This window comes from Equus quagga, chromosome 12 (genome assembly GCF_021613505.1).
Source record: "Equus quagga isolate Etosha38 chromosome 12, UCLA_HA_Equagga_1.0, whole genome shotgun sequence".
Lineage (NCBI taxonomy): Eukaryota > Metazoa > Chordata > Mammalia > Perissodactyla > Equidae > Equus > Equus quagga.
The window spans coordinates 84680859-84707040 of NC_060278.1; the positions used below are offsets into that span (position 1 = coordinate 84680859).

Consider the following 26182-nt stretch of genomic DNA (forward strand, 5'->3'; position numbering starts at 1 on the left):
AATGTCAGCTCGAGGGCAGGGACTGTGTCTGTCCTGTTCACACACAGCCCCAGTGCTCAGCACACAGCAGGTGCTCAATAAAAACCCCCTCAATGTATAGGTGGAGAAATTCAGGCCCCGAGTGAGGAAGGGGCTTACCCAAGGTCCTCCCCGGAGGGCAGCAGAGGCAGCATAGTCCCCGGCCGTCCTGCGGCCTCTCTGGCAGCCGCCACGCCATTCCCATCCTGGAGCACACAAGAGCCCAGGCCCTGCGTTCACTGAATCAACACAGTTTATTACTGAACTGCACTTTCACCTTCACACAGACTATTTCAAAGAGCTGGAACAAGTGTGGGGTGGGGATTGGGGGAGGGACAGGTGTCCCTCAGGAGCCAGGACCCCCGGCTGGCTTCCCCGGACCAGGGCAGGGGAGGGAGCATCAGGCTGTTCAATCTCCGGGCACCAGCTCTCCACGTGCACACGCACAGCAAGCCAGCAGCTCCTCACACATAAATACAGACACGCTTAACAAAAATAGTATATCATCTTCACAAGGAATAAAAACTAGTCTCGAATATGTACAGCAGAGAGCCCGGGGTGGCCAGTGCTAGGCTGGGACCCCAGGGATGAGACAGGCCATGGGTGGAGCAGAGGAGACAGGGAGGCCTGAAGAGCTCCTGGCCAGGCTACTCTGACCTTGGGAGCCTGGCTGCCCAGGCTAAACAGGGGTAGGGCACGAATCTGTGTGGCCAGGCAGGACTGGCCTCTCTAGCCAGCCCCACCTCCACCCCGTGCACCAGGCTCTCCTTCCTGCCCTTCCTGCCTGAGGTAGGGAAGACCCTAGGGCTCCCACAGTTGCTCCCTGTAGCTCCCCTTCACCTCTGGCCAAGGTCCCTGAACCCCTGGACCCCATAGGCAGCAGCCCAAGGTAAAGGTGCCACAGGCTTGATCTCCTTGCCGGAAGTGAGGCAGCTGAGGCCCTAACAGCTCTGGGGCACCTGTCTTGGGCCCCGTTGGTCCCTCAGTCGTGGTCATGGGAGCCAGGGGAGAAGGAGGGGGAGGGAACTGGGGTGGTGCTAAACTGCAAGGGCCACCTTAGCTTTGGCATGGGGTGCTTCCTGCAGCTACAGCCCACTCCCTGCCGGGTAGGGCTGGCCTCTAGCCAGAGGCCTCTGGAGGACACTGGGACTGGGGGCAGGGACTTTGGCCAGGCCAGAGGTGGGGAAGGGGTCCTGGTCCTTGTTTCTTTATCCCAAGCAGCCTGAATCCCTAATTAGTCAGAAGTTGCCCCTAAGTGGCTCTTGGAGGGTGGAGATGAAAGGAAGGGAAGCCCAGGTCCTGGGGCTAGATAGGAAATGATCAATTCTGAGGTCACAAACATCAAAACAAAGGCAATCTAGTCTTTCTGGGGAAAAGCGTCAGAAAACTGTCCAGCTCCCTGGCAGGAAAGCATTCTCAGGAGGCTAAGGGGTAAGGGGGTCCACCAATCAGGCAGGGCCCTCCAGCCCCCAGCCACAAACCCCCCACACCTGCCAGCTTCCATGGGGCAGATTTTGTGGGAAACTGTGGGATCTGAGGTCAGGAGAACTGAGGTGTGGGGGAAGGTGGCTCTCACAGAAGCATGGTAGATTCTAGAAAACTAATTGCAGGGGACCAGGTCTAGGCCCAACCCTGTGATGGGTAGGTGGCCATGGGCTGCATGTAGTGGTTCTCCTGGTGGCAATGGTGGCTAGATGGAGGGATATGGTGGCGTCAGGATCGGGGTGGGAGGGTGAGTGGGTGGTCAGTGTCTGGTCACTTCCGACTGAAGAGCGAGCCCAGCAGAACCACACCAGCCACAGTCATGCCCGTCAGGAACCAGCGGTTGAAGCGCTCCTGGCCCTTCCGGCTTTCGGCTGCCGCGTTGTTCCCGTAGAGTTCCACAAAGGTGTCCTGCAGGGAGAGAGAAGAGAAGGGAAGGTGCTGTTTGAGTCCTCAAAGAGTAATGGGGGTAGGTGGAAGGGAGCCATCTGTGTGCAATGGCCTTGTGATTTGAAAAACCATAGCCCTCCATGCCACTTTGGGCCAGATAAAGGGTTGAGGGCCGCCCTCCTTCCTGAGCCCCAGCTGGGGATGACCAACCCATTTTCTTACAGAGAGAACAGGTGCAAAGTGGAGAAAGAGCTTTGTCCAAGGTCAGACAGTAGGAAGTGGTACCAGAGAACCTGAGGTGGGAAAGAGATGGGCAGGGTCCGGGAACTGAAAGGAGGCCAGGTGGCTGGAGCAGAGTAGGGGAAAGAAGGGGAGATGAGGGTGCAGGGACGAGTAAGAGCTGGACCATGTGTGCTCTGGAAGCACGGGGGAGCTTGGAGTGAGTCTGAAGTAGTGAGGAACCACCAGGCCTCAGCCTTACCGCTGCTACAATGGGGAGGGAAGGAGAGGAAACGGACAGGGCTAAATCCCCAGAGTGATTCAGGGGAAGAGCAGGTCTGGGGACTCTGGAGGGAGACTCTGAGGCCCTGGCCCTGTCCCCCACCCCAGGGGGGCATGACTCTGAGCCCTGGAGGAGGTGAGCAACAGCCCTCTGCCCTGAAGCTAGTCAGGAGGGAAGCACATGATCGGGAAGGAGGGGCTGTGGGTTGAATTACCCAGCCCAGGGCGGAGCCAGCGTTGGGGCGGGGAGAGGGGAGTGTGGAGTACCCTTTAATGAGTGAGCTTCGCACCCCATCTGTCCTTTAATCCTCCCAACAATGCTGCAATACGGGCTGTCTTTCCCCACTTACAGACCAGGCAGCTGAGTTTCTCAGGGCCCAGGGACTTATCAGGTCACCCAGCTTTGTCAGTAGTGGAACCAGAGTCCAAAGCTGGTGTCTGGCACCTAGAAGTAAGTGCGCTGTGTGTGTCTAGAGAGGGAGTGGGTCACTGTCTGGTTCCAGAGCCCATGTTCTTGCCTCTCCACCAAGGGCTCATGCCTGGGCCCACATTTCCACCTGGTCCCAACTGGCTGAGCAGTGGCTGCTCCCTCAGACAGCACCTGCCAACTCCAGTTGGCCCCAGGTACCCCCTGGCCAGTTTGCTCACTGTGATGCCTGCCTAGCCCCACTTCTAGTCTTGACGACCCCCCTCAGTCCATGCTCCACACAGAGAAGATTTTTAAAAATGTAGATCAGATCATGGCATGCCTGTGCTTAAAGTCCTCCAACAGTTTTCCCTCACACTTAGAAAGCCAGTGTCATTTCTGTTCACATCCCTGGTACCCAGCAGAGCTCCACGTGCACTGAGCTGCTAACGGGACTCAAAGAATCCTCCACATTTATTAAGCCATTAGGGAGGTAGCAGTGATGCATAAGTCAGAGGCCCTCCCAGACAGCTTACCATGTCCTGGGGAAAAGGCACTGGGGAGAGCAGGCAGCCCCTCCGTTCAGACCAGGTCACTCCACGCTCTCACTCTTCCCAAGGCTTCCCATCACGCCTGGAATAAAGTCCTTACCATGGCCAGCAAGGTCTAGTGGGAGCTGGCCCCTCCCCACTGCCCGCTCTGCTCCGAGTGCACTGGCCTCCTTGCTGTTCCTTGCACATCTGCTGAGCTCGGAGCTGCCTGGGGCACTTGACCCCATGTCATCATCACCCGCCTCCCTCATTTCAGTCTTGACTCCACTCTAACATCATCTCCTCAGAGAGGCCTTCCCTGGCCACCTTGTCTAAAATGGTAGCCACTGCCACCTCTCTCTACCTCTCCCCTCACCCTGCTTTATTTTTCTTCTCAGCACTTTTCATAACCAAAGTCGACACTTTGCTTTTGTTTTGATTTGTTTCCTGTACTAGATGTGGCTGATGAGGTAGAGACCCTGCCTTGTTTCTATACACTCAGTGCCTGGAACAGCGTCTGGCACATAGCTGGTGCTCAAAGTACACACAAGTAGAACGAGGGTACTGCATGCCTACTAAGTGCCAGGCATTGCTATCCTATTTCATCTCATCAGAATCCCCAGAGGTAGAGATTTGAGCCCCATTTCACAGACGAGACACTGAGGTTTAGGACAGGAAAGACCTCGCCTGGGCTCACCCAGCTAACAGGTGGCAGAGCCAGACCAGGGCCCAGGACTGCCAGCTCCAAAGGGAGTGCTGCTACAGCAGGACACTGCCCTGTGTGAGGGGCCAGGGAGGACCTATCCTGTCACTAGTGCTGAATGGATCCCAAGGAACAGGGATGTAGGGGTGGGGCTGAGCTGGAGCCTGAGGTCTGGGGAGAGAAGGGCAGTGGCGGCAGCAGCCTCTGAACTCTGGCCTCCCTGCGGCCCAGGCATGGCTGGCGTGGATATGTTTCCCTGTCTCTCTGCCTTCATCCTGGCTAGCTTCCATTGCGGTCAGCGGACAAGAAAACTGTTACAGGATTTTCTCCTCCCAAGCGAAGCAGGCCCAGGTGGAGCCACAAAAAAGTTTGATCTGTGATGGGGGACACTCCTGGGGTGTGGGGAACTTGGGAGAAGTGAGGCCATGGCCAGGTGGCCCTAGTTATCCCAAGGGGCCAAATGTCCCACAAGAAACCAGGGACACTGGGGTTGCAGCCAAAATGGGAGAGGCCTGGCTCCCTTGATGGGAACTTTCCTGAAGCAGAGGGCTGGCAGCCACAGGAAATTTTCGGCTCTGGGGCTGGGTTGGAGTAAACAGGCCCTGTCCTTGCAAGGGCACAAAGCACTCACTGTCCAGGAACAGTCACTCCAGGGTGGAGGGAACATTCTCATCTTGGTGCCATAGAGAACAAGGCTCTGACCCGCCCAGCCCCCGCGCACGCATTCCTGGCCAGGATGGCCTTCATCTCCATTTCAGGAGCTCCTCTTGGGGAGGGGGGAGTAGGATTTCCAAGGGCCTGGATTCTGGGGATTGCTTTTGCAGAGGGAGCACGAACAAAATGGGGCGTGTTGTTCCAGGGCGGGTGCCGGGGAGGCAGTGGTGTGGGTATATTTATATTTAGCCCATGGTTCACACGACACACTTGGAAACAAACACAGCCATTTTCTCAGTGGGCGGCTGCTCTGGATAAATAAACAGGATTGCAGAGCAGCCCCAGTCTGGAAAAGTAGCGATAAGACCCCACTACTCCTCAGTGGCTCCCACTGGCTTTAGCCAGAGCTGGCATGCTGGGCAAGGGGTGAGATGCAAGAGTGGGCTGCAGGGAGGTCTCTGATGTCACACAGGCTTTCAGGAGACCCAGGCCTGAGAGCCTGTCAGCATCCTCAGGTTGGGTTAGAGCTAAGTGGGAGAAGTTTCCTTTGTAGCTGTGACCACCACCATGGAGATACAGGTGGAGGTTTTGAGGGCCACTGGGGACAGGCAGTGGCTACTCGGCTCCATGGGAGAAGCATGGACTTCAAGCCAGGCAGACCCGGCAAATCAGCAAGGCCAACCCCCGCGCCCAGTCTACAGTTTCACACAGCTGGCTCATGGTGAAGCTTGAACTAGGAATCAGGGGCCCTCCAGACTTGGCATCGGGCCCTCCAGAGGGTGCCCAGGAGAAGCCAAGGCTGGGACCACTGTCAAGGTCCTGCCTCCAACAGTCCTGGTCACACCTGTGGAATGGCCCCACCCCACATACTCCGGAGTGCTTCGTGCCCCTAGCCTTTGCCAACACCGTGTCCTCCCCTAACTGGGCACCCTCCCCACATCTCCCTTCCTCAGTCAGCCACCCCCTACTCAGCTTACAAGACTCTACTTTGGAGTCCTGTCTTCCAAGAGGCCTTCCCTACTTGTCCCTCCTTTAACTCTGGGACGACTGTCTCCTTTGTGCTCCCAGCGTTTTTGGACTTCCATTCACACCATAAATACTTATTGGGCAATGAGCATGCCCCAAGCCCCGCCCTGGAGACAGAGCAGTGAACAGACAGACAAGGTCCCTGTTTTCATGGAGCTTATGTTCTAGTCCAGCATTCTCAATGAGCTGAAACCACCTCCAACGGGGTGATGCAAAAATTCTTAAATATGACAATGATTTGTGGCTCTCCACGGGGCCACAGTACATAAAGAGATACACAGTACAGCTGTCGTATTCAAACGTCATGGGAAGGCAATTAAGACAAGAATGTCTAAAAAGACTCCTTAGGGGAGTGGTGATAAGGAAAAAAAAAGGTTGAGAAACACTGTTCTAGTGGGAAGCAGAGAGAATAATAAGAAACAAGACAATTTCAGAGATGATGAGGTTTTGAATACAGTAAGTCATGGGGAGATGACAGGGAATACCTGGGGACTGACTTAAGTGGAGTGGTCAGTGACAGTCTCTCTGGAGAAGTGAGGTTTGAGCTGAGACCTGAATGACACGGTGGTGATGAGCGGGGAGGATAAAAAATCTCGGGTAAAAAAAGAGCATGTTCCAGCAGAAGCAACAAATGCAAAGGTCCTGGGGCAGGAAGGAGAGGCAAGGTGTCCCTAGGTTGAGGCCCTCTGTCTGTGTGTCGGTCTCTCCCACCAGTCTGGGGGCTCAGTGTAAACAGGGACCAAGTCTGACCCAGGTCTGAAGCCAGGGGCCCATCCAGACGGGCACAGACCGACTTCAGCTAGGTCTCTGCCCAGAGGCAGCCAACTCAACAGTGCAGGTCACCCTGCAGCCACTTGCAACCCTGCAGCAGTCAGGAAAAGGCTGGCACAACAATGCCCCTGGGGCAGCAGCCCAAGAGCCAGCAGACCACCCACCCTCCAAGGGGCTGAAGTGCGGTCCCCACTTGAATCTGATCAGTCCTCCGATTCCCATCCTTCTCCTTTCTCATCTCCCACATTTCCATGCTTCTTCCCAGAGGTGTGACTTGGAGCAGGTTACTTCACCTCCCTGCCATAGCGTCCTTACTTCTTAAGTAACAATAAAATAATCATAACTGTTATTATGGCAGCTGACCTTTATTCCACATTTGAATGTTTTCCCTGTGCCAGGCACTGAGCTAAAGCGCGTTATCCTGACTGGGCCGTATTTCCTGATCACATGCACAACCACATTCACTTGAATGATTATTCTTCGTGCTGTCTCTCCCACTAGACTGTGTGTGGTTTTGTCATTGGTATGTCCAGAACCTACTGCTGTACCTGGAACACAGCAGGTGCCCTTCTAAATGAATCTATTTTAGATGAACAAAGGAATGACTACTTTCATTAATCCTCATAACATTTATCAGTAGCCTTGTTCTACAGATGGGGAAATGTCAGCTTTAGGGCGCACCCACAATCTCTAACTAGGAAGTGGTGGCCCTGGGACTTGTCTGAGTTCCGGCTGCGTGTTCATTCTGATGTCCAGTCCTGCCATGTCAGTCTCTGCATCTTTACTCACAGAGAATTACCCTCCTCTGTGCAGCAGCAGCTGACGTTTCCCGAGCACTCACTCCGCAGGGCACTCTTTATGGGTCAGTTTATTTAACCGTCTCCACACTCTGTCGGTCAGTGGGTACTATTGTTAACTCATCATACAGCTGATGGATCTGAGGCCCACAGACGATCTGTGACTTGCCCAAGGTCACACAATGAGCTGGTGACCTGGCGGGGTTGCCTGCACCAACAATCTGGCTCCACTGCCTTTGCTCCTAACCTCTGCTCACTTTCAAAAGGACAATACTTCTTGAGGCCCCATCGTGGGCCAGGTGCATGCACTACTGTTACCGAAGGAGGTCCTCATTCCAAGCCCAGGTAAATTGAGGCTCAGAGATACCAAGAGTCCTACCCAAAGTGGGTAAGTGGGGAAGCCAGTTTCAAGCCCCAGCATATACAGCAGCAAATCTCATATTCTGGGCCAGGGCTACAGCCCTGAGTCCCTCTAGGAGGGGGAAGGTGGCCTGAGGCCACCAGCTGAATGAATGAGCTTTGGCCCCCAGCCAGCTGAGGGGAACTGGGTGCCACAGGAAAAGGATGTGACGAAGATGAGGAGGGAAAGTGAAACCCTTCCGTCCTGGCTTCAGTGGGGAACAAGTGCCTGTGCCAGACAGGCTCTTCCTTCCTCTAGAGTGACTCTGGAGGGCCCAGGCCCACTGCTTCCTTCCTGCTTGGTTATTTCGAGAAAGAGGTAGGTGGAGAAGAGGAAGGGGTTCCTAGCAGCCCAGGGAAAGTGCCAGGGACATTAGGACTGTACTTTGCCCTGGCCTTCTCACAGCCCTTGCATTGGCAGGCTGTGAGTCACTTGCAGAGTCACTTTCTGCTCTTGGCCTCAGTTTCCCTGAGGGAGAGGCTGATAAATGCCTGCTGAGTAGACAAATGAGGCCTTGAGAGATGGCAGGAAGATCCCTGGGAGATGGCAGGAAGAGGGGGTGGGGAGACGGAGAGGCCTTATCGTTCTCTTGGCAGGGAGTTGCAGGCTGAGACTGGGAAGAAGTGAGGTTTGTGGTTGGAATCCACTTCCCTCGGCTTTCCCGGGGGAGCTGTTGGCCTCAGCAACGTGAGAGGAACACAGCCTCTCTACGCCAGGGGAACATGGGCCTGGATGTGGGCAACTCAGAGAGGCAGTTCAGTGAGGCAAGGGCAAGGAGAAGGCTGGCCAGCCTGTGCGGGGGCCAACACTTCAGTCTAGCCAGCCCAGCTGTGGGCACCATAGCAAGCCTCTCTCCTTCTGAGCCTCAGTTTCTCCTGCTTTGACCTCACCAGGCAGTGGTGGTGAGACAGGGGATGAATGCACTTGGTAAAGCTAGGTGACCTTGGTGTTACTGGCTGAAGAGGGTGTTATGGGAGGCCCAAGCCATCTGGGCTTTAGGAATATTTGGAGGCATCCTCACAGCAAACTTCATGTTAATCTTTCTCTAACTCTGCCCGTCAGCTGCCAGCCTCTCCTCCCCCGCCTCCTCCCCCACCATTAGTTCTAAGAAGCTAAGCCTGACAGATGTGCTCATTTCTCAGAAAAGGAAGTGGTTGTGCTGGGAGGAGATAATACCTCCGCTGGGGACTCGAGAAAGCTATCGGGCCCAGCAGTGTGAGCGTGGGCTCTCCACCTCCTCGGCTCAGAACCAGGGAACTAATCTTGGAGGCAGAGAGAGAGAATTCAGAAATGCATTTAGTGGGGGCACAGATGCTCATTTAGGGGCTCACGACCTCGTTCCCTGGGAGTGATGGCTGATATTTACTGAGCACTTACAATGTACCAGGTATGAGGCTAAGAGCTTCGATGTGTATATGAATCCACTTAATCCTCACAATAACCCAATAAAGTAAGTGCTATTATTACTCTCCATGTTGCAGATGAGGAAACAGGCACAGAGAGGTCAAGCGACCTTCCCAAGGTCATACAGTTCTTAAATGGCACAGCTGGGATTTGAATCCAGGCAGTCTGGCTCCAGAGCTCAAGCACTTAATGTCTCCTGGGCAGCTGCTCCAGGCTCATATGCATTCATTCCCTGGAATCCCGAGGCCTCCCCTCATCTCAACCATCTCTCATCTCAACCCTGCTGACTCCCTATTCTCTCACAAGTAGATGGCCACAGCCTTTCATTCGTCTCCCAGTGTTCAGCGTGAGAAGGACCCTTGAAACAGACTCAGAGACTCAAAATTGACCTTACAACATACCCACCCAACCTTCATGTGATGCTCAAGCTCACCCCTAACATCCTCATTTCCCAGATGGGGCTGAGAAGGGAGGAGTGCCCAGGTCATATAGTGGGTCTGGTTCACTCCACATGGTCCGTACCTGTGGAGTTCACAGGCATCTCTAGGGCAGTCATTGCTTACACATTTGTGATAAGGGGCTCCCTCCCTCCCAGATGGAGCCTTTCATTTTCGGATAGTTCTACTGGAAAACTTTCGCCTCTTTCCCTCTACCTCCCTCCACTGGCTGACCTTAGCTCTGGTCCTCTCTCCTCTGCTGCTCTCCTCCATCTCTGTGCCAAGGGCTACCTGAGAAGGGAACATGAGCTGGCAGAGGAATTTTTGCCGGCCTCGCTCTGGGCCCTGGACCAGGCCCTGCTCCTCTCCGAGCGTCAGTTTCCTCATTTGTAAAATGGCAGTGCTTTCTGGAAGAGGCCAAGGCTAGTGACAAATCAACTTCTATTTCTCCACCAAGCTGGGCTGCCAGAACAAAGAGTAGGCAGGTACCCAATAAGTCTTGCAATGAGACTGAGATGTTTAGCTTTGGACCTCATCTACAAAATGGGGATTAAAAACGTACTTATTTCGCAAGAACACTGTGAGGATTCAATAGCAACACATGTAAAACTCTTAGAACTGTGCATGATGCGTAGCAGTTACTATTATTGCTCTGATCATTAGACCAAGTCCTAGAGCCTTCTCCTTGGTCTGCAAGACCCTGCAGGCCTTCCTCAGCTTTGTCTAGGGCCAGGCTGCTTCATTCCTCACATGCCACGCTCTGTTCAGCCTCAGGACCTTTGCCCATGCTGGTCCCTCTGCTGAACTCTCTCTTACTTATCTCTTACGTCTACAGGCCACTTCTTCAAGGAGGCCTCCTGCTCTCTGCCTCCAAGTCTCCTTCAGCTCTCTTGTCAGTTTGTTGAGCTGTTCATTTTTGACCATAAGCTCTATCCCCTAGGCCTAGCCCAGTGCTGGGCCCAGAGAAGGTTCTGGTGAGTATGCTGATTGATGGACAGTGAGAAGGGAAGGGAAGAAAGGTCAATTCTCTCTCTCTTCATCCCCCTCCTCACTGCCTGGCAAGACCTGGAGGAGGCCCCAAGGCACCAGGAGATTGGCCAGGGTGCTCAGGACTCTCCAGACACTAAGTTCTCCCAGGCTCAGGAGGGAGGACAGAAAGCTTATGGGAAGGTTTTGGAAAAGGCATCTTCTGCACTGTGTTGAGGCAACAGGCAGGAGGGATGGGGGTAGCAACCTACAAGGAAGAGGGGCTTGGTCTCTGGGGCTAAACCTCTCCCTAAAACTCTGTTTCCTTCTGGGGTCTATGCCTCCAGGTACTCCATGGTCCAAAGCAGCCACTCCTTCCTCCTTTCTGCCCAAAGATGCCCCCATTCCCTTGTTTGGTGCTGATCAATGCTGCATGCTGTGAAGAAAAGAACACTGGCTGACAGTCAGCAGATGTGGGTTTTGAGTCCCAGCTCTATCATTGGCTTCCTTGGGGTGAATTCAATCCCCTGTCTGGGATGCTGGGAAAGTCTGGGACTTTCTCCACCCGTAAAATGAAGCGGAAGGGCTCCCACCAGTGCCACAGCATGAGGACGATGAAACTAACTCACATATGGACAAAGGAGTGACAACCTGGGTTCTCTCTCTCAGGGGTATCCAAAAGATCCAGTAATTAGCATGGAAGGTGAGAGGGGACATTCCGGAGTAGAAGGACTTGGTGTCACAAAAGGGTCTGATCCTCCTCCACCCCAAATACTGCTGAGCCTTGCCCTCAAACCTACAGGTTCCAGGAGAAAAGGGCAATGGGTATATCTGTGACCCAGGGCAAGCTCCTCAGAGGGGCCAGACCTTGCTGGGCTCTGCCCCTGTGGCCTCAACCTCCTCACCCCAGCACTGCCTCCAACTAGTCCAGACAAGTCCCGGGTATTTTCAGCCACCTTTATCTGATCGGAAATGTTTGGAATTCCACAGAAGCCAACAGCTCTGGAGGATCTGGGGACGGAGCAAATCCTTGCAACACCCTTCCCTCCCCCTGTACATATGAATGCTCTCACACACACCCTCGTAACCAAAACCTCAGCTGAAGGCTCCCACGGGGTTGCATTTCCTACATTCCGGTTCCTTCCAGTCTTCTGGTTCATCTCTACCCCAGTCCACCAGCCTCCTCAAGGTGCAGAATAGCAAGATGCCTGAGATGGTGCCAGGAGAGCTGGAGTACTCTGTCTGTAGCTGATGATGCCCAGGGAGGGGCCACTTGGAGGTCTGCTGTTCACACTCAACACCCAGAGCGCCAATAAAGTGCAGAAGACCACCACCACCATCACCACAAGGAGGCCCAGAAGCAACTCACTGTCCCATGTGATATGGCATGTGGACCACCCAGAAACCATGTGTCATGACCTGTGGTTCACAGAGATATTTAGTTCAACCCCTCTCCCTGAACAGATGGGAAACTGAGACCCAGCGGAGTTGAAGGGATTCCCCTGCAAGCAAGGCCTCTTGACCCTGGAGTACAATAGTGTGGGTTCCGACCCCACCTCTATGGCTGCCTACTTGTGGGACCTGGGGCAAGACCCTTTACTTCTCCAAGCCTGGAGTCTTGTCTATAAAGCGGGAACACTGTACTTCCATCTCAGGCTTGGCAGCAAGGATTAAATGATCCATGGAAAGTGCTCAAGAAATGTTAGCTGATATTTTTTTATAGCTAAAAATGAGTGGCCCCATTTGTGCTTCTCACGGTATATCTCATTATTTGTAGCTACAAACAAAAAAATAACAGCTAATGTATACTGAGCCCCTGCTTGCAGTCTCAAAATCTTGCAAGTAGGTGTTGTCTTTACTTTACCAAGGAGGAAACTAAGACTCAGAGAAGCGATGAGGCTTTGCATGAGCTCACCAGTTACTGAGTGAGGGCGTCTGACTCCACAGCACGTTCACCTGCCAGTGCAATAGGACAGATGCAGAGGGATGTTACCAAACCCTTCCTTCACCTTTCACCACCCACCCACCCACTGTTTACTGAGGATCTGCTATTCTTGGCCCCTGGAAATCAGAAATCACTGAAGACAGGGAAGAGCCATGCCTCCAGGTTCCCGGGGTACCCTGGGGGTGGGAAAAGAAGAGGTGTGCTGACGGCTGCTCTGTGCTTCCTCCCTACCCCCAACCCAGCCCTCACAAGGCCTTGAAGAAAAAGTCCCTCCTTCCATCCGGTCATTATCTTGGAAACAAAAGTGATGACAAGTAGCTTCGGTGGAGCTGTTAGTTGAGTGTTCTAAGACAGACTGTGACCCCTGGTGGGTTGACCTGTGGGGTTGCAGGAAGGACCAGTCAAGAGCCCTGCTTAGCTCTGGACATTCATTCATGCCTTAAAACTTTATCAAGTGCCCACTAAATGCCAGGCACTATGTTAAGCGTTGGGGATAAAGCCGTGACTAAATCGGATGAAAACTCCTACCTGCATGAATTTACAATTTAATGGGAAGAGATAGGTAATAAATATATGTGTCAGATGGTGGTAAGTGCTAAAAAGAAACATAAGTGAGAGAAAAGGCCTAGGAAGAAACATGAAAGAGGGCAAGATTAGAACCCGTGGTCAGGGGAAATTTCTTGAGGAGGTGACATTTGACCAGAGGCCTGAATGAAGTGAGGAAACAGGCATTACGAAGTTCTGAGGAAAGGCAGAGGGAACAGTAAGTGCAAAGGCCCTAAGGCAGGAACATACTTGGGGTGCTCCAGGAACAGGAAGGACACCAGGGTGGCTGAAGCCATGTGAATGAGTGAAGAATGGTAGCGATGGGGTCTGGCAATAGCCAGGGGCCAGATGTGCAGGGCCTTGAAGGCCATTTAAGGACTTGGGCTTGTCCTTTGAGTGACATGGAACACTGCAGGGTTCTGAGCAGGAGAGGGACATGATTTGACTTTGGTTTTAACAAGGTCCCTCTGGTTGCTGGATGGAGACTTCCAGGTGCAAAGGTGGAAGCAAGAGAGTCCGGTGAAGAGCTGATGCAGTCATCCAGGAGAAACATGACGGTGGCTTAGCCAGGAGGGCGCCAGGGAAGCTGGTGAGAAGCAGTCAGATTCAGAATTTATTTTTAAAAGTAGAGCTGAAAGGATTTGCTAGTGGATTGGATGTGAACTTTAGGAGTTGCTTGCCTCTCTGGCCTCCCATTTCTCAGCTACAAAAGCCAGGGCAGGAGGCCTTTGAGGATTTTTTTCCAGCTTGATAACTATGGGAACCCTACGGGATGAAGAAAGAGACAAAACCATTTATGCTCCCGTGGAAGCAAAGTCATTTGCTCTCCAGCCCCTGAATGGTGAATGGCAGTAAGAGGAGGAAGTCCGGGACCTACTGGCAGAAGGTACTCAGCGAGAGCGAGTGAATGAATGAGGCAACGCCAGGAGCCAGGCTGTGTGCAAGGACTTCTCAAGTCCTTCCAAATGAACAAGAGGGGAGCCTGATCCAAGGGATTCCTCTCCTGTCATTCCTTGTGGCTCTGTTACTTTCTAGGCGGAGTCTCAGGTTCCCCTTCTTCATGAATGGGAGACTGCGAGGTCTGAAGTCACTGACGTGGAATTTTAGAGCCGGAAGGAAGTAGTCACACCTGGTCCGCTCCACCCACAATCTCAGCTATCACTGTTTGGGCCTTATCCATGTATCATCATTACTATTAAAATCTGTCTATCAATTGACTCACTTAAATGTATTGAAAATTCTTAATTTCCTCCCCCAAACCTGTTCTTTCTGCATCCTTCCCCTTTGCAGTAAATGGTGCCGAAGCCTGAACATCTTGGAACCAGCTTTAAATCCTCTGTAGCCCTGATCTGTCAGCAAACTCCTTTGAATCTATATTCAAAATTTATCCAGAATCCCAGTGCTTCTCACTACCTCCACTGCCATCATTTCTCCAAGCCAACACCATCTTCTGCCTGTATCCTAACAACCTTCTCACTGGTCTTCCAGCTTCTTACCCCCGACTATGGTCCCTCACCACACAGCAGCCAGAAGGGTCCTTCTGGAAGCAGTCAGATCCTGTCTGGTCAAAACACTCCACTGCCTTCCCGCCTCACCCCGAGGAAGAGGCAGTGTCTCACCATGGCCCACACAAACCTTCACGTTCCACCACTTGCTCACTCTGCTCTAGCCACACTCATCTCCTCTGCTCTTCCTCAATCACGCCAAGCACACCTTTCTTACCTTGGGCCCTCTGTACTTGCTCCCTCTGTCTGGAATGTTCTTACCACAGATTGTTTCATGGTTTGCTCCCTCAGGTCATGCATATCTCTGCTTACATGCCTTAGACAAGCCTTCCCCAATCACTCTTTATTAAAAAACAAATACCAAAAGCTGTGTAGCCACCCTCCACTCCCACCATCACTCTCTGTCTTTCTGGAATGTAAACTCCATGAAGGCAGATATCCCCAGTAGCTAGACCCTCAGTAAGTATTTGCTAAATGAATCAATGAAACCAAAAGGCAACTTATTATATTACTACTATAAGTAGAAAGCCAGTATCATTTGCCACAGATGAAAATCAACATAAAATAAAAACACTATTAAAATTTTAAAACAGTTCATTTGCATATCACTTATAAGTTATCTTGAAGATCAATGGTACATGTACCAATCTTGGTCCTACACCTTTACAAAAGAGACACATGAGGCCCAGAGCAGGAGAAAGCTCAGGACAGAATCAGCCAGCCAACTGGAGGCCAGTCCAGAGCGGCCACATACGGGCCCCCTCAGTGCCTTGGAACCACAGCCCGGGCCCGCAGAGTGCAGACAAAGAGACTGAATCTTGCGAAGGGTGCAGCTAGGGTGGAGCAACTGAGCCTTTCTGAGAGGCCAGGAAAGCTCTCCCCTGGGCCAGGTACAGATCTGGCAGCTCTGCTGAAGAGAACAAAGGCCAAAGAGGAGTGTGCCAGGCTAGAGGAGCCTCGTGGGGCTGCATCGTGGCGGACGGGCACGCACAAACCTGTAGGTGAGGTCCATGGAGACCAGACAGCTGAGAGGAGAAATGAAAACAGGCTAGGTCCCAACGGGTGGCAGCTTCAATCCTGTAAACACTAGATAGGCATAGGGGTTCAGGTGCAGGCCTGGGGCCCAGCTGAGCCCAGGGGGAGCATGAGACCTTCCCAGTCTTGTCCATCAGTGATGATGACTCTAAGCTGAGCTGAGCAGACACTGCCAACCCTGCTACTGGTCACAGCAGACATTAAGGGGGGAAAGAAACAGAGCCACCCTCCTAGTCCCCATATTCCAGATGGTCTTTTCTAGCACCCCCCCAAGTCCTAGCCAGCTCTGCCCACAAGGGGCCTTGAGGACTCAATCCCTGTTTGGAGGGGAACATCCTTTTCCCATCCCCATGGGGCTCAGCAACATGGCTGCAGGTGCAGTGGGCAAAGCGGAGCTGTTCTAACTGCCAGGCCAGCAATGCCTGACCTACGTCTCCATGGTTGGTTGCATGCAAAGAAAAATACCAGGGATTTCCGTTGGTGTTCACCAGATGCAGCTGCCAAGGGAAGGCTGGGCCTTTTGAAGGCCTGTTGTCAGTAGAGAAGGACAAGTGGTGAATTGGCTGGGATAGGCAAGGGGGCTGGCCTGAAATTATTTCCTGGCTTTGAGGATCCCCCTAGATTTCAGAGACTCTATCAAATTTTTATCTTTGTTCTATCAAGGTCTTCCACTGAAGTTTTTTTTTTTCCCTTTTCTAGTACATTATCCTTACTAAGAATTGAGAGAGAGAAAACAAGACTCTAATTTGCAAAAAAAACTCCCCAAACTCAACAGTTGCTCTAACTGTAAACTGCTGGCATTTGGAGTGAGGCTTTATTTTTATTTTTTATTTAAAAAAAATTTTTAATAGTAAATCTAAGATTTTTTTTTTCTCCCAAAGCCTGCCGGCATATAGTTGTGTATTTTTTGTAGTAGGGGGTCCTTCGAGTTGTGGCATGTGGGATGCCACCTCAGCATGGCCTGATGAGCAGTGCCATGTCCGCGCCCAGGATCCGAACTGGTGAAACCCTGGGCTGCAGAAGCGGAGTGCACGAACTTAACCACTAGGCCAAGGGGCCGGCCCCCTGGAGTGAGGCTTTAGACTTGCAGAGAAAAGAGGCAATTCGGAAGTTTTGCATGGTAGTGTGAGAAGGACCTGCGACCTCAGAGTCAAGACACATGGGTTTGCTCCTGCTCTGCGGTGGCTCTATCTGGCTACGGACATGTCACTCAGGCAGCCTGGGCCTCACTTTTCTCATCTGTTACGTGTGGAGGATAGACTCAATGATCTCTAAGGCCCCCTCTCCAGCTCCAAAGTGCTATGATCCTATCCCTAGGCCTTCCTCCCGCAGCCCCTCAGGGGAGCAGCATTGTGTAAGGAAAAAGCAAGCTCTCTTAGGAGACAAGAGACTTGAGTTCTAATCCCAGCGCTGCCATTTATTAACTCACTGTGTGATCTTGGGCAAGTCACTTCACTTCTGGGGGCACCCCACTTTCTTCATATGTAAACCAAAGACTTGAAAGTGCATTGAAAAAAAGTACTATAGGAACCTTGGTGTTATGACACCTCAGTTATGTCGTTCACTCCTTAGCATACGCCTGCCTTCCAGGGCCTGCTCTTTAACTGAAATTGCCCCAGCTTGCAAACCTTAAGATCCTAGAGACACAACACGGAGGAGGTGGGGTTCAAACCCTGGTCTGTCTGAGTGGAGAGCCTGTGTTCTCCCACTAGAGAAATGGGGAGGCAGCATGGATGGTGGAAAGGACTTGAGATTTAAAGTTAGAAGACCTCAGTTCCCTCCATGGTAAGAGGATAACCCCCTCTACCTTCTAGCATAATCACAGGCTTAATGAGATAATGTATGGACACAAAAAAGCACAGACAAACCTTAATGATCCTGTGCTCTTACTTTGTGATCAAAGCCTGGGTTTCCCCACATTCTAAAGGCTTTCCCACATCTTAAGAATATCACAGCTCCACTTCTCAGCCTTTCGTCCTACATTTTGGCATCTCCTTTCTTGTCCATACCTGGCCCATCCTTCCAGACTCCCTTTACTGGAGCTTCCAAGTCACTACGCACAGAGTCCACAGTGCTCTCCCAGAGAGGCCATGGAGTGATTCAGAGTCCTAATTCTGAGACCTACTTGCTGTGCAACCCTGGGCTGATCACCCACTGGGTCTGAGTGGATCCACGTCTGAGTCTCAGGATCCACGCCTATAAAACAGGCATAAGACCTACCCCATAGTGCTCAATAAATGCTTGCTACTATTGTAATTATCTTATACTTCCTCTCTCCTCTGAACTCCTCTAACCCTTGTAGTCTTCCATTTACTTTGGTACCTACAGTCTCATGGTCTAAGCTGTTGAGAGCTAGGCCTGTACTTTATACTTTTCTTCTCCCCACTGGAGCAGTGAGCACATGACAGGTGTACAAAGAGCACTTGTTACACGATTGGGAGATGGGTCCTTTCTGAGGTAGTATCAGTGGGGGCCATCGCCAGTGATTGCCCACCAATCCCCAGGCATCACGTGGCAGTCCACTCTTTGGCTACCCTGTGTTAAGCAGTGGGTGGCGGGTAGGGGCAGTATGAGATAAATGGAAGCTATAAGCCCTCTCCTCTAAAACAGGCAATGTAAGGTGGAGAAGCCAGACTCACCCTCTGGAGAGAGCACTGAACAATACAGAAAAGAGGAAGAAGCAGAGAGAGCCAAGGGAAACCCACGGACACATGAGTGAGTCAGAGACTGAGTGAGGGCTTCTGAGTCTATCAGATTGGATTTAATTCCGTCCTTATTCGCATTTGACTTGGGACTATTATGTAAGTTGTTTTACTCTCAGTTTTCTCGTCTGGACAATGGGGACAATGATGTTTCCCAAGCAGGACTAATGTGAGGGTTAAAAATACAACACAGTGCACCTTACAGCATCCTGCATATGTTGATGCAATGGCATCAATTAATGGCAGCAACTACATTGTCACTAGTATATTACTCACAGACGGGTTATGACTATGGGCCCCTCTGATGACCAACAGATGCAAATCAAGGACCAGTGACTTACGGCTCTCTATAGCAACCGGAGCTCTGGATGGAGAAAGTTCTCTTGATAGAATCCTAATTAGAGTTGGAAATTCTTCCCAGGGAAGGATGGGAGGCAGCTCAGTACAGACCACAGGCCTCAGATCAGACATATCTGGGTTCCCCCTGGAGACTCCATAGCTTCCTGGCTGTGTATTCTTTTGGCCAGTTAGTCTCTCCGAGCTTGATTCCTCATCTGTCTTAGACTCTAAGACTATATGTTATTCCTCCTGAGAGGCAGTCAAGGGTGTTCTTTAAAAGCACAGGCACTAGAAGATTCAAACTGGGTTTAAATCTCAGCTCTGCCACTTACTAGCTTGGGTCAGTGACCATGGCACGCTATTTAACCTTTCTGAGCTTTAGTTTTCTCATCTAAAAACCTTCCTTGTTGGGTGGCTATGAGTATTACCAGATAACAAGTCTGTGCCTGGCACACAGTAACAATTTCACTTGATACATGCAAGTGTTGTCTTTGTATCCAGGGTCTGGCACTGGAAGGCGCTCAATAAATGCGCTGAATCAAACCCCGCCCGGGTAGAAGGGGCGTGCAGAGAAAGACGCTCCTGTAAACTGGCACCATGCTACAGCCCAGGCAGGCAGCATCTATCAAAATCACAAGTGCACACACCCTTTGACCCTGCAATTCCACTTCTAGGGATTTATCCCCCACGGATACCCTGCATTCACACTTAGGCCAAATGACAAATATATGGGGCTGTTCACTGAGTATCACTTTTTTTTTTTTTTAAAGATTTTATTTTTTTCCTTTTTCTCCCCAAAGGCCCCCAGTACATAGTTGTATATTCTTCGTTGTGGGTCCTTCTAGTTGTAGCATGTGGGACGCTGCCTCAGTGTGGTTCGATGAGCAGTGCCATGTCCATGCCCAGGATTCGAACCAACGAAACACTGGGCCGCCTGGAGCGGAGTGCACAGACTTAACCACTCGGCCACGGGGCCAGCCCCTGAGTATCACTTTTATAACTGCAAAAGACTGCAAAAAAGTGTCCACGGATGGGAACTGGTTAAATAAAGTAGAAGACAGTACTATGTATGGAATACTATGCAGCTATTAAAAAGAATGAGAAAGCTGTTGATCGACTGATATGGAATGATCTCTAAGAGACACTGTTAAGTGAGAAAATCAAGGCAGCAAACTGTGTATAGCATGCAACCATCTGTATAAAAATCAGGGGACACATATATGTGTTTGCTTGTGTCCACAGAGTTTATTCTCCTAGGAAGGGAACTGGGTGGTTAGGAGGCATGGGTGGGAGGGAAACATTTGTTCCTTTCAAATTTTGAACCACATGAATATATTACCTATTCCAAGAAAATAAATAAAAAATTAAGGCGGGGGGGGTGTACAAAAGAGAAAAAGAGAGAGATTCTCCCACGAGAAGCAGTTGGGACTCCCCAGAGACAGACTTCTTGGTGAGTTCTTGCTCTACCAGAGAAAAATGACAACTCCAGTACTTGCATCCTGTGACACCACAGTAACACCACTACTGTGTGACCAACCGCAGTAGGGTCGCCAACATCTCTGACCCTTTGTCTCTAGGTGCTGTTAAGCTAGGAAACGACCAGGATCTAGGATGAGGTTCCTCTACCCTTTAGGTTAAGTCTGTCCAGGTAGAATAATAGGGAAAGAAGGTTCTGGTTAAAATAAAATTATCCCTGCTAGCCCTGGAAGAAAAAATGGAAGCGAGGGAACCTAGTCCTGGAGGGAGCGGGGGCAGTTAGGCTCTAGGGGAAGGGCAGGCAACTAGGCATGAGAACCCTGTCCACTCACCTTTCTTCCCCTAGGCCCCCCTACCACTCCTCCTCCTGTTTTCCTTAACAATTAATCTCCTGACTGCATGCTAAAACACTCTATCATGGAATCCTGGAAGTAGATGGAGACCTAAGTGGCTCTGGAAGAAATACAAATGGCTCATAAAATATTTAAAAAGATGCTTTACCTCATAAGTAACCCTGGAAATAACCCTTGGATATTTTAACTTTTTATTATGAGACTATTTAAACATGTACAAAAGTAGACAGAATGATAAAATGAACCACCATGTACCCATCACTCAGCTTCAACAATTATCAACTCAGTACCAACCTGATTTTATCTGTTCCCCAAGCACTCTCTGTCACCCCTGTATTATTTTAAAGATTTTATTTTTTTCCTTTTTCTCCCCAAAGCCCCCCAGTACATAGTTGTATATTCTTCACTGTGGGTCCTTCTAGTTGTGGCATGTGGCACGCTGCCTCAGCGTGGTTTGATGAGCAGTGCCATGTCCGTGCCCAGGATTCGAACAACGAAACACTGGGCCGCCTGCAACGGAGCGCAGGAACTTAACCACTCGGCCATGGGGCCAGCCCCTACCCCCCTGTATTATTTTGAAGCAAATTCCAGATATCTAAAAAATAAGGAATCTTAAAAAGGAAAATAAAACACAACCACAACACCGTTGTCATATCTAAAATTTGAAAAATCCAACGAAAATCTTGGAAGGGTTTTAAATGTGATCAAAACTCTTTCCCAAAGAGTTGTTCAATATGAAGCATTAATGCAGTGTATATAATAAGCTCTAGGTACAACTCAAGTTATAAATAATTCAGATTTGTAGACATTTAAACCCTACTGACAGAAAGGTATTCCACCAACTAAAATAATAAGATGACATGAGAGTCAATTCCAGTTCTATTAAGGACTTAAATGTGAAAGGCAAACTTTAAAACTTTTAGAAGAAAATACAGACAAATGTCTTTGGGACCAGAGGTTAAGAAAGGATTTCTTCAACAAAACATGAAAGGTGTAAATCATAAAAGACAAGACTCAACTAGATTAAAATTAAGAAATTCTAGTCAACGAAAGACATCACATATAAAAGTGAAAGACAAAATACAAACCGAGAGCCTATATTCGTAACACATGTAGACAAAAGCGTAGGATTCTGATTATATAAAGAATTCCTACAAACCCATAAGAAAAAGCCAAAACAAAAGAAAACAGAGCAAAGACTTGAACAGCTATTTTACAAAAAAGGAAACACAAATGGTCAATGGATGTGAGGAAAGGTTCTCAACCCACTTGTAATCTGAGAAATGCAAATTAAAACCACAAGATAGCATCTCATATCCACCAGCTCTATAAAAATTTTAAAGTCTGACCATGTCAAGTATTAACAAAGAAGTAAAGCAACAGAAACTCATATGCTGCTGGTGGCAGCATAAATTCTTACTGACACAGAGGAAAACAATCGGGCATTATCTTCCAACACGCAATGCCACTCCTGGATATAAACTCTACAGCAATGATTCTCAAAGTGTGGTCCCAGGGCCTGCAGCAGCAGCATCACCTGCGAGTTTGTTACAAATGCAAATTCTCAGGGCCCCAACCCAGACCTACAGAACCAAACACTGGTGGGGGTGGAGCCCAGCAATCTGTGGTTTAAGGAGCCCTCCAGCGATTCTAGCAGCTAAATCTCAGAACCACTGCCCTGGAGAAACTCTTGAACATGTGCATGCGCAGGAGACACACAGAGAATGTTCAAAACCACATTGTTTGAAATAGCAAAAACAAAGGAGCAACCCAAATAACCACTGAAAGTAGAATGGATACATAACTTGAGACATAATCATACAAAGCAATATGAAAATGAACGAACTACAGCTGTACACATAACATCGATGGATCTCACAACGTTAATGGAAAAAGCAAACAGCAGATGAATACACACAGTATGATATTTAAAGGAAGTTTAAAATCATGCAGAAGAATACTCTATACATGCACTAACGCTATTTCTCTAAAAAGGCAAGGGAATGACAAACACAAATCTCAGGAGAATGGGTAGGGGGTGGCTGTGATTGGAGAGGGGCACACAGGGGGCTCTAAGGTTTTAATAAATGTTTGATTTCTTAAACTGGGTGATCATTTTCCTATTCTTGAAATTTAACATACTCATTAGATATTCTCTTTTGTATTTAAGATAAATTTCTTAAAAAAAAAAAAAAAGTACGCTGGAACAGTGCAATCCTCAGAGCCAGAACTGCAACCACTAACTCTGGTTACACGTGTGGTGTCCAAAGGGTTAAGCCTGTTTCTTGGCCTGTGGTGGGAGAGCAGGCAGCAGCTGGGGCACAGTGGGAGTCCCTGGCTCCAGCTGGCTCCAGCCTGGATCTGCCTGGATCAAGCACCACACCCAGGAACTGGCACCTGTGGGGGGATGGGGGGCTCTGGACAGGTGGCACCTGAAGCCCTTGGCGACATGATACATGTGAGGAACTGGGCCCTGTCAGATGGATGGTGGCCTCGCCTGTAGGAGCCCCTCCAGCTGGTAGAGCAGTGTACTGGGGGCAGCTTGGAGCTAGTGAGAAGGGGAAGAGGGTCTGGGACTCACGGGTGGGGGTAGGGAGGAACTGCGTGGGTTGGGCTCAGATACCAAGGGAGGCTGCTGGGATTAACACCTGCTGAGAATGAGATTAGGTTTCTTGGGAAGGGCTCATCTAACTAATGCCCCTCCAAAAGCTGTCTCCCTGTGGCTTTTCTCTGCTAGACAGATGGTGTCTGAGCTGCCTCTTGGAGGGCGGGCTCCTTGAGGAGTGGTGGAGGTGGGGTGGGACCTGCTGCCTGCTTGGTCATGGGATTCCCTGCCTTCCACAATAATGATGGAGCTAACTCTTACTGAGCCCTTACTATGTGCCAGGCACTGTCCTAAGCCCTTCACACAAATTACCCCTAAATAATTTTCATAGCACCCAACTGCCCATGGCCTAGAAAGTAGGTTTACATTTGAGGGAACTGAGGCCTGGTAAAGTTAAACACTTGCCCAAAGTCAAACAGCAAGCAAAACGGGACTTGAATGCAAGCAGTCCAACTCCATAGCCCTTGCAGAAACCACTCCTGGCCACCACTTATTCCTCTTCTCATTAAATGGGAGCCAGCGCCTTCCAGTTGCTTGGTCCAAAAACCTGGACTCCTCTCTCTCTCTCACACATCCCTTATCCAATCATCAGCAAATCCAGTTGGCCTGACCTTCAAATTATCTTGAAGCTCTGACCACTGCTCACCACTTCCACCGTGTCTCCACCCTTGTACAAACCACCACCATCACCCGCCCAGCTTCTTACTGGTCTCTTGCTCCCGCCCTTGCTCCTAGAGTGAAAACAGGGACTTTGGTTTGTTCACACTGTATGCCCAACCTATAGCTCAGTGCCTAACACATGGCAGCCAGTCAATAAGTATTTGTTAATGAACAAATGGATGAATGACCAACATTTCTCAGGAAATGACTCAGATTCAGAGGGGAGGAAGGCCTGCCTGAGTGCCCTTAGCTTTCTCAGCCTTGATGACCTTTGGCAGGCAAGGCAGTGGTCAATGTCCTTCCCTATTATGAAATGTCCTGAGTGCATAGTGTCACCACTGTGTCATCCACTTGTGCCTGCACACATGCACATACGCAGGGGCGGGGGGGCTGAAGAGGGCTGCTTCTGAGAAGAAATGAACCCAGGACACTTATTTCCAGAGGACTGTCTTCCGTTTGTTCCTGCACTGTCTATGCTTTCGCTTATTCTCATGAACGAAGAATCACTGGAGGATTTTGAACTGAAGAATGACAGGATCTGACTTCTATTTTAGAAGGATCAGTGGGTACTATGTGGACAGCAGACTAGAGGAGGGCAAAGGCAGAAGCAGGGAGACAACTGGGAGAGTCGTCCAGGTGAGGGGGGAATGAGCAATAGCTGTGCCTTCTCACACCCTACTTCCAGCCTTTAACCAGGCTGGTTCCCCTGCCAAATAAGAAACAAAACAGCCCACGCTGGGGACTCTACTCAGCGGTTTCCATCATCCACTTAGCACCTCATTACCTCCCTCAACAGCCCCGTGAGGTGGGTTCTAGTAGTACCCACATTTTACAGAGAAGAAAACTGAGGCTCGGAGAGGTAAAGTCACCTTCACAGATGACACAGCAGGCTGTCAGCATCCAATGTCTGTCCTCTTCCCACTTGAATAGCCTACTTCCAGCCAGCATCCATCCACAGCCTATCCAGGCTCCGAAGTCCAGTTCCAAGCCCAACTTTTCCAGGAAGCCTGCCCTGACCTTACCCAATGGGCTGTGTCTCTTTTGAGAACCTAGATACAGGGCTACCATTCACTGCACACTCCCTGGGTGCTAGGTGCACTGCTGAATGCTTTACATGTGTTATATAATATTCCAATGAGCCACAGAGCCACATACCCTGGTGACATCCATTTTACATGTGAAAACAGTGCTGCTGAGAGAGGCAAAGTCAGAGCAAGTAAGCTATCTGTTGTCCTACTCATCTCGCACTGAGCCACCTTTTCATTACTTTCTTTTGGTTTTCTTTCTTCTTTTAATGTATTTCACTTGTTCTCTTTTCTTTCCTGGTCATTGGTCAAGGGGGGATATCCAATAGATCATAGTGTAGTGGCTGCTCTGCTCTGAAACCTAAGCTGTCTTTTTGTCCCTTGAGCAGGCTCTAAATGCCTTCAGGTCAAAGCCCACAAATAACATTTTGTTTGTCCATCCTAAAGTGCTGGGCCTGAGCCTTGGACTTGGGCAAAGGAGGTCAGAAGGGTCAGGAGTTCTTGCCAAGGTCCCAGGGCTAACTGAAGGTGGGAGAGAGGGAGAGGAGTCCTCCTGTGAATCCTTCTGTCCCGCAACGGTACTCTGTTTCCTTAGCTTGAGAAGCCTTGAGGATAGCTTTCTCCAAGAAAATGCACCTTCTAGCTCTTTCAAAGCAAGGAGCACTATTTCAGCCAAGACCCGGCAGACAGGTGGAATACCCATACCCCAGCCTCATTCTGAAAAGACTGCAGAGTGGGAAGGAAGGGGCAATGACTTTCAGTTCCCGTTAATGTGTCTAGAAGCAGCAGCTGATTCAGCTAGATGATGTCACCTTCCCAAACCTCCTGACCAGCAGCTGAGACGGTAAAAGCAGGAAACTGGGGGATACTCAACTGGCTAAGTCTGAACATGCCTCTGGCAAAGGCCAACAGTAACCCCAGGCTCTGGGGGCATCCTCCTGCAGATGAGCAAAAAGAGTCCTCTCAGTTGGGAGGACAGTAGGCGTCTAAGACCCTCATTCTAAGATGCTTCCCCAACTCTCCTTTTGCTAAGCAGCTTTCTGCACATCTTGAACTAACAATGCTTCATTTATTCCGAGGGTGGAGGAGTGGAAAGAAGCCTGGCTCTGTCACCAGACCAATCTGAGTCTGAATCCAGGTTCTACCATGTACAAGCTGCAGAGCCTGGACATGGAACTTCATCTCTCCAAACGTCAGCTTCCTCACTGGAAAGAAACTGGGGCCAACAGACCACCTGCCACACAGGCTGGGTGGAAGAATTAAATGAGAAAATGCACGCAGCGTGCCTGACGTGAGACGGGTGCTCAACAAATGGTAGTCACCATCATTCCCTTTGGATCTCTGGGAGAGAGGTGTGAAAGATCATCTTCATCTATAACACAAAGGGAAACAAAGGCCCAGACTGGGCCCACCAGTGTCAGAGCTGAGTATCTACATGGGCCCAAAGCTTGGATGACCCAAGTTCCATCCCACCTTGCTTTTCTGTCTGCAAAATCTTTGCTTCAA

General features: G+C 50.3%; 1 protein-coding gene across 6 annotated transcripts in view; it reads right to left on the reverse strand.

The window, feature by feature from the left end:
- Positions 1–253: 253 nt before the first annotated feature.
- Positions 254–26182, reverse strand: part of BCL2L1 (BCL2 like 1) — a 45964-nt gene continuing 20035 nt past the window's right edge. For all 6 annotated transcript variants that reach the window (XM_046678169.1, XM_046678166.1, XM_046678170.1 and 3 more), the window contains exon 3: positions 254–1911. In XM_046678169.1, coding sequence (XP_046534125.1) covers positions 1774–1911 — 138 coding nt within the window. In that variant the 3' untranslated portion in view covers positions 254–1773. The remainder of the gene's footprint in view (positions 1912–26182) is intronic.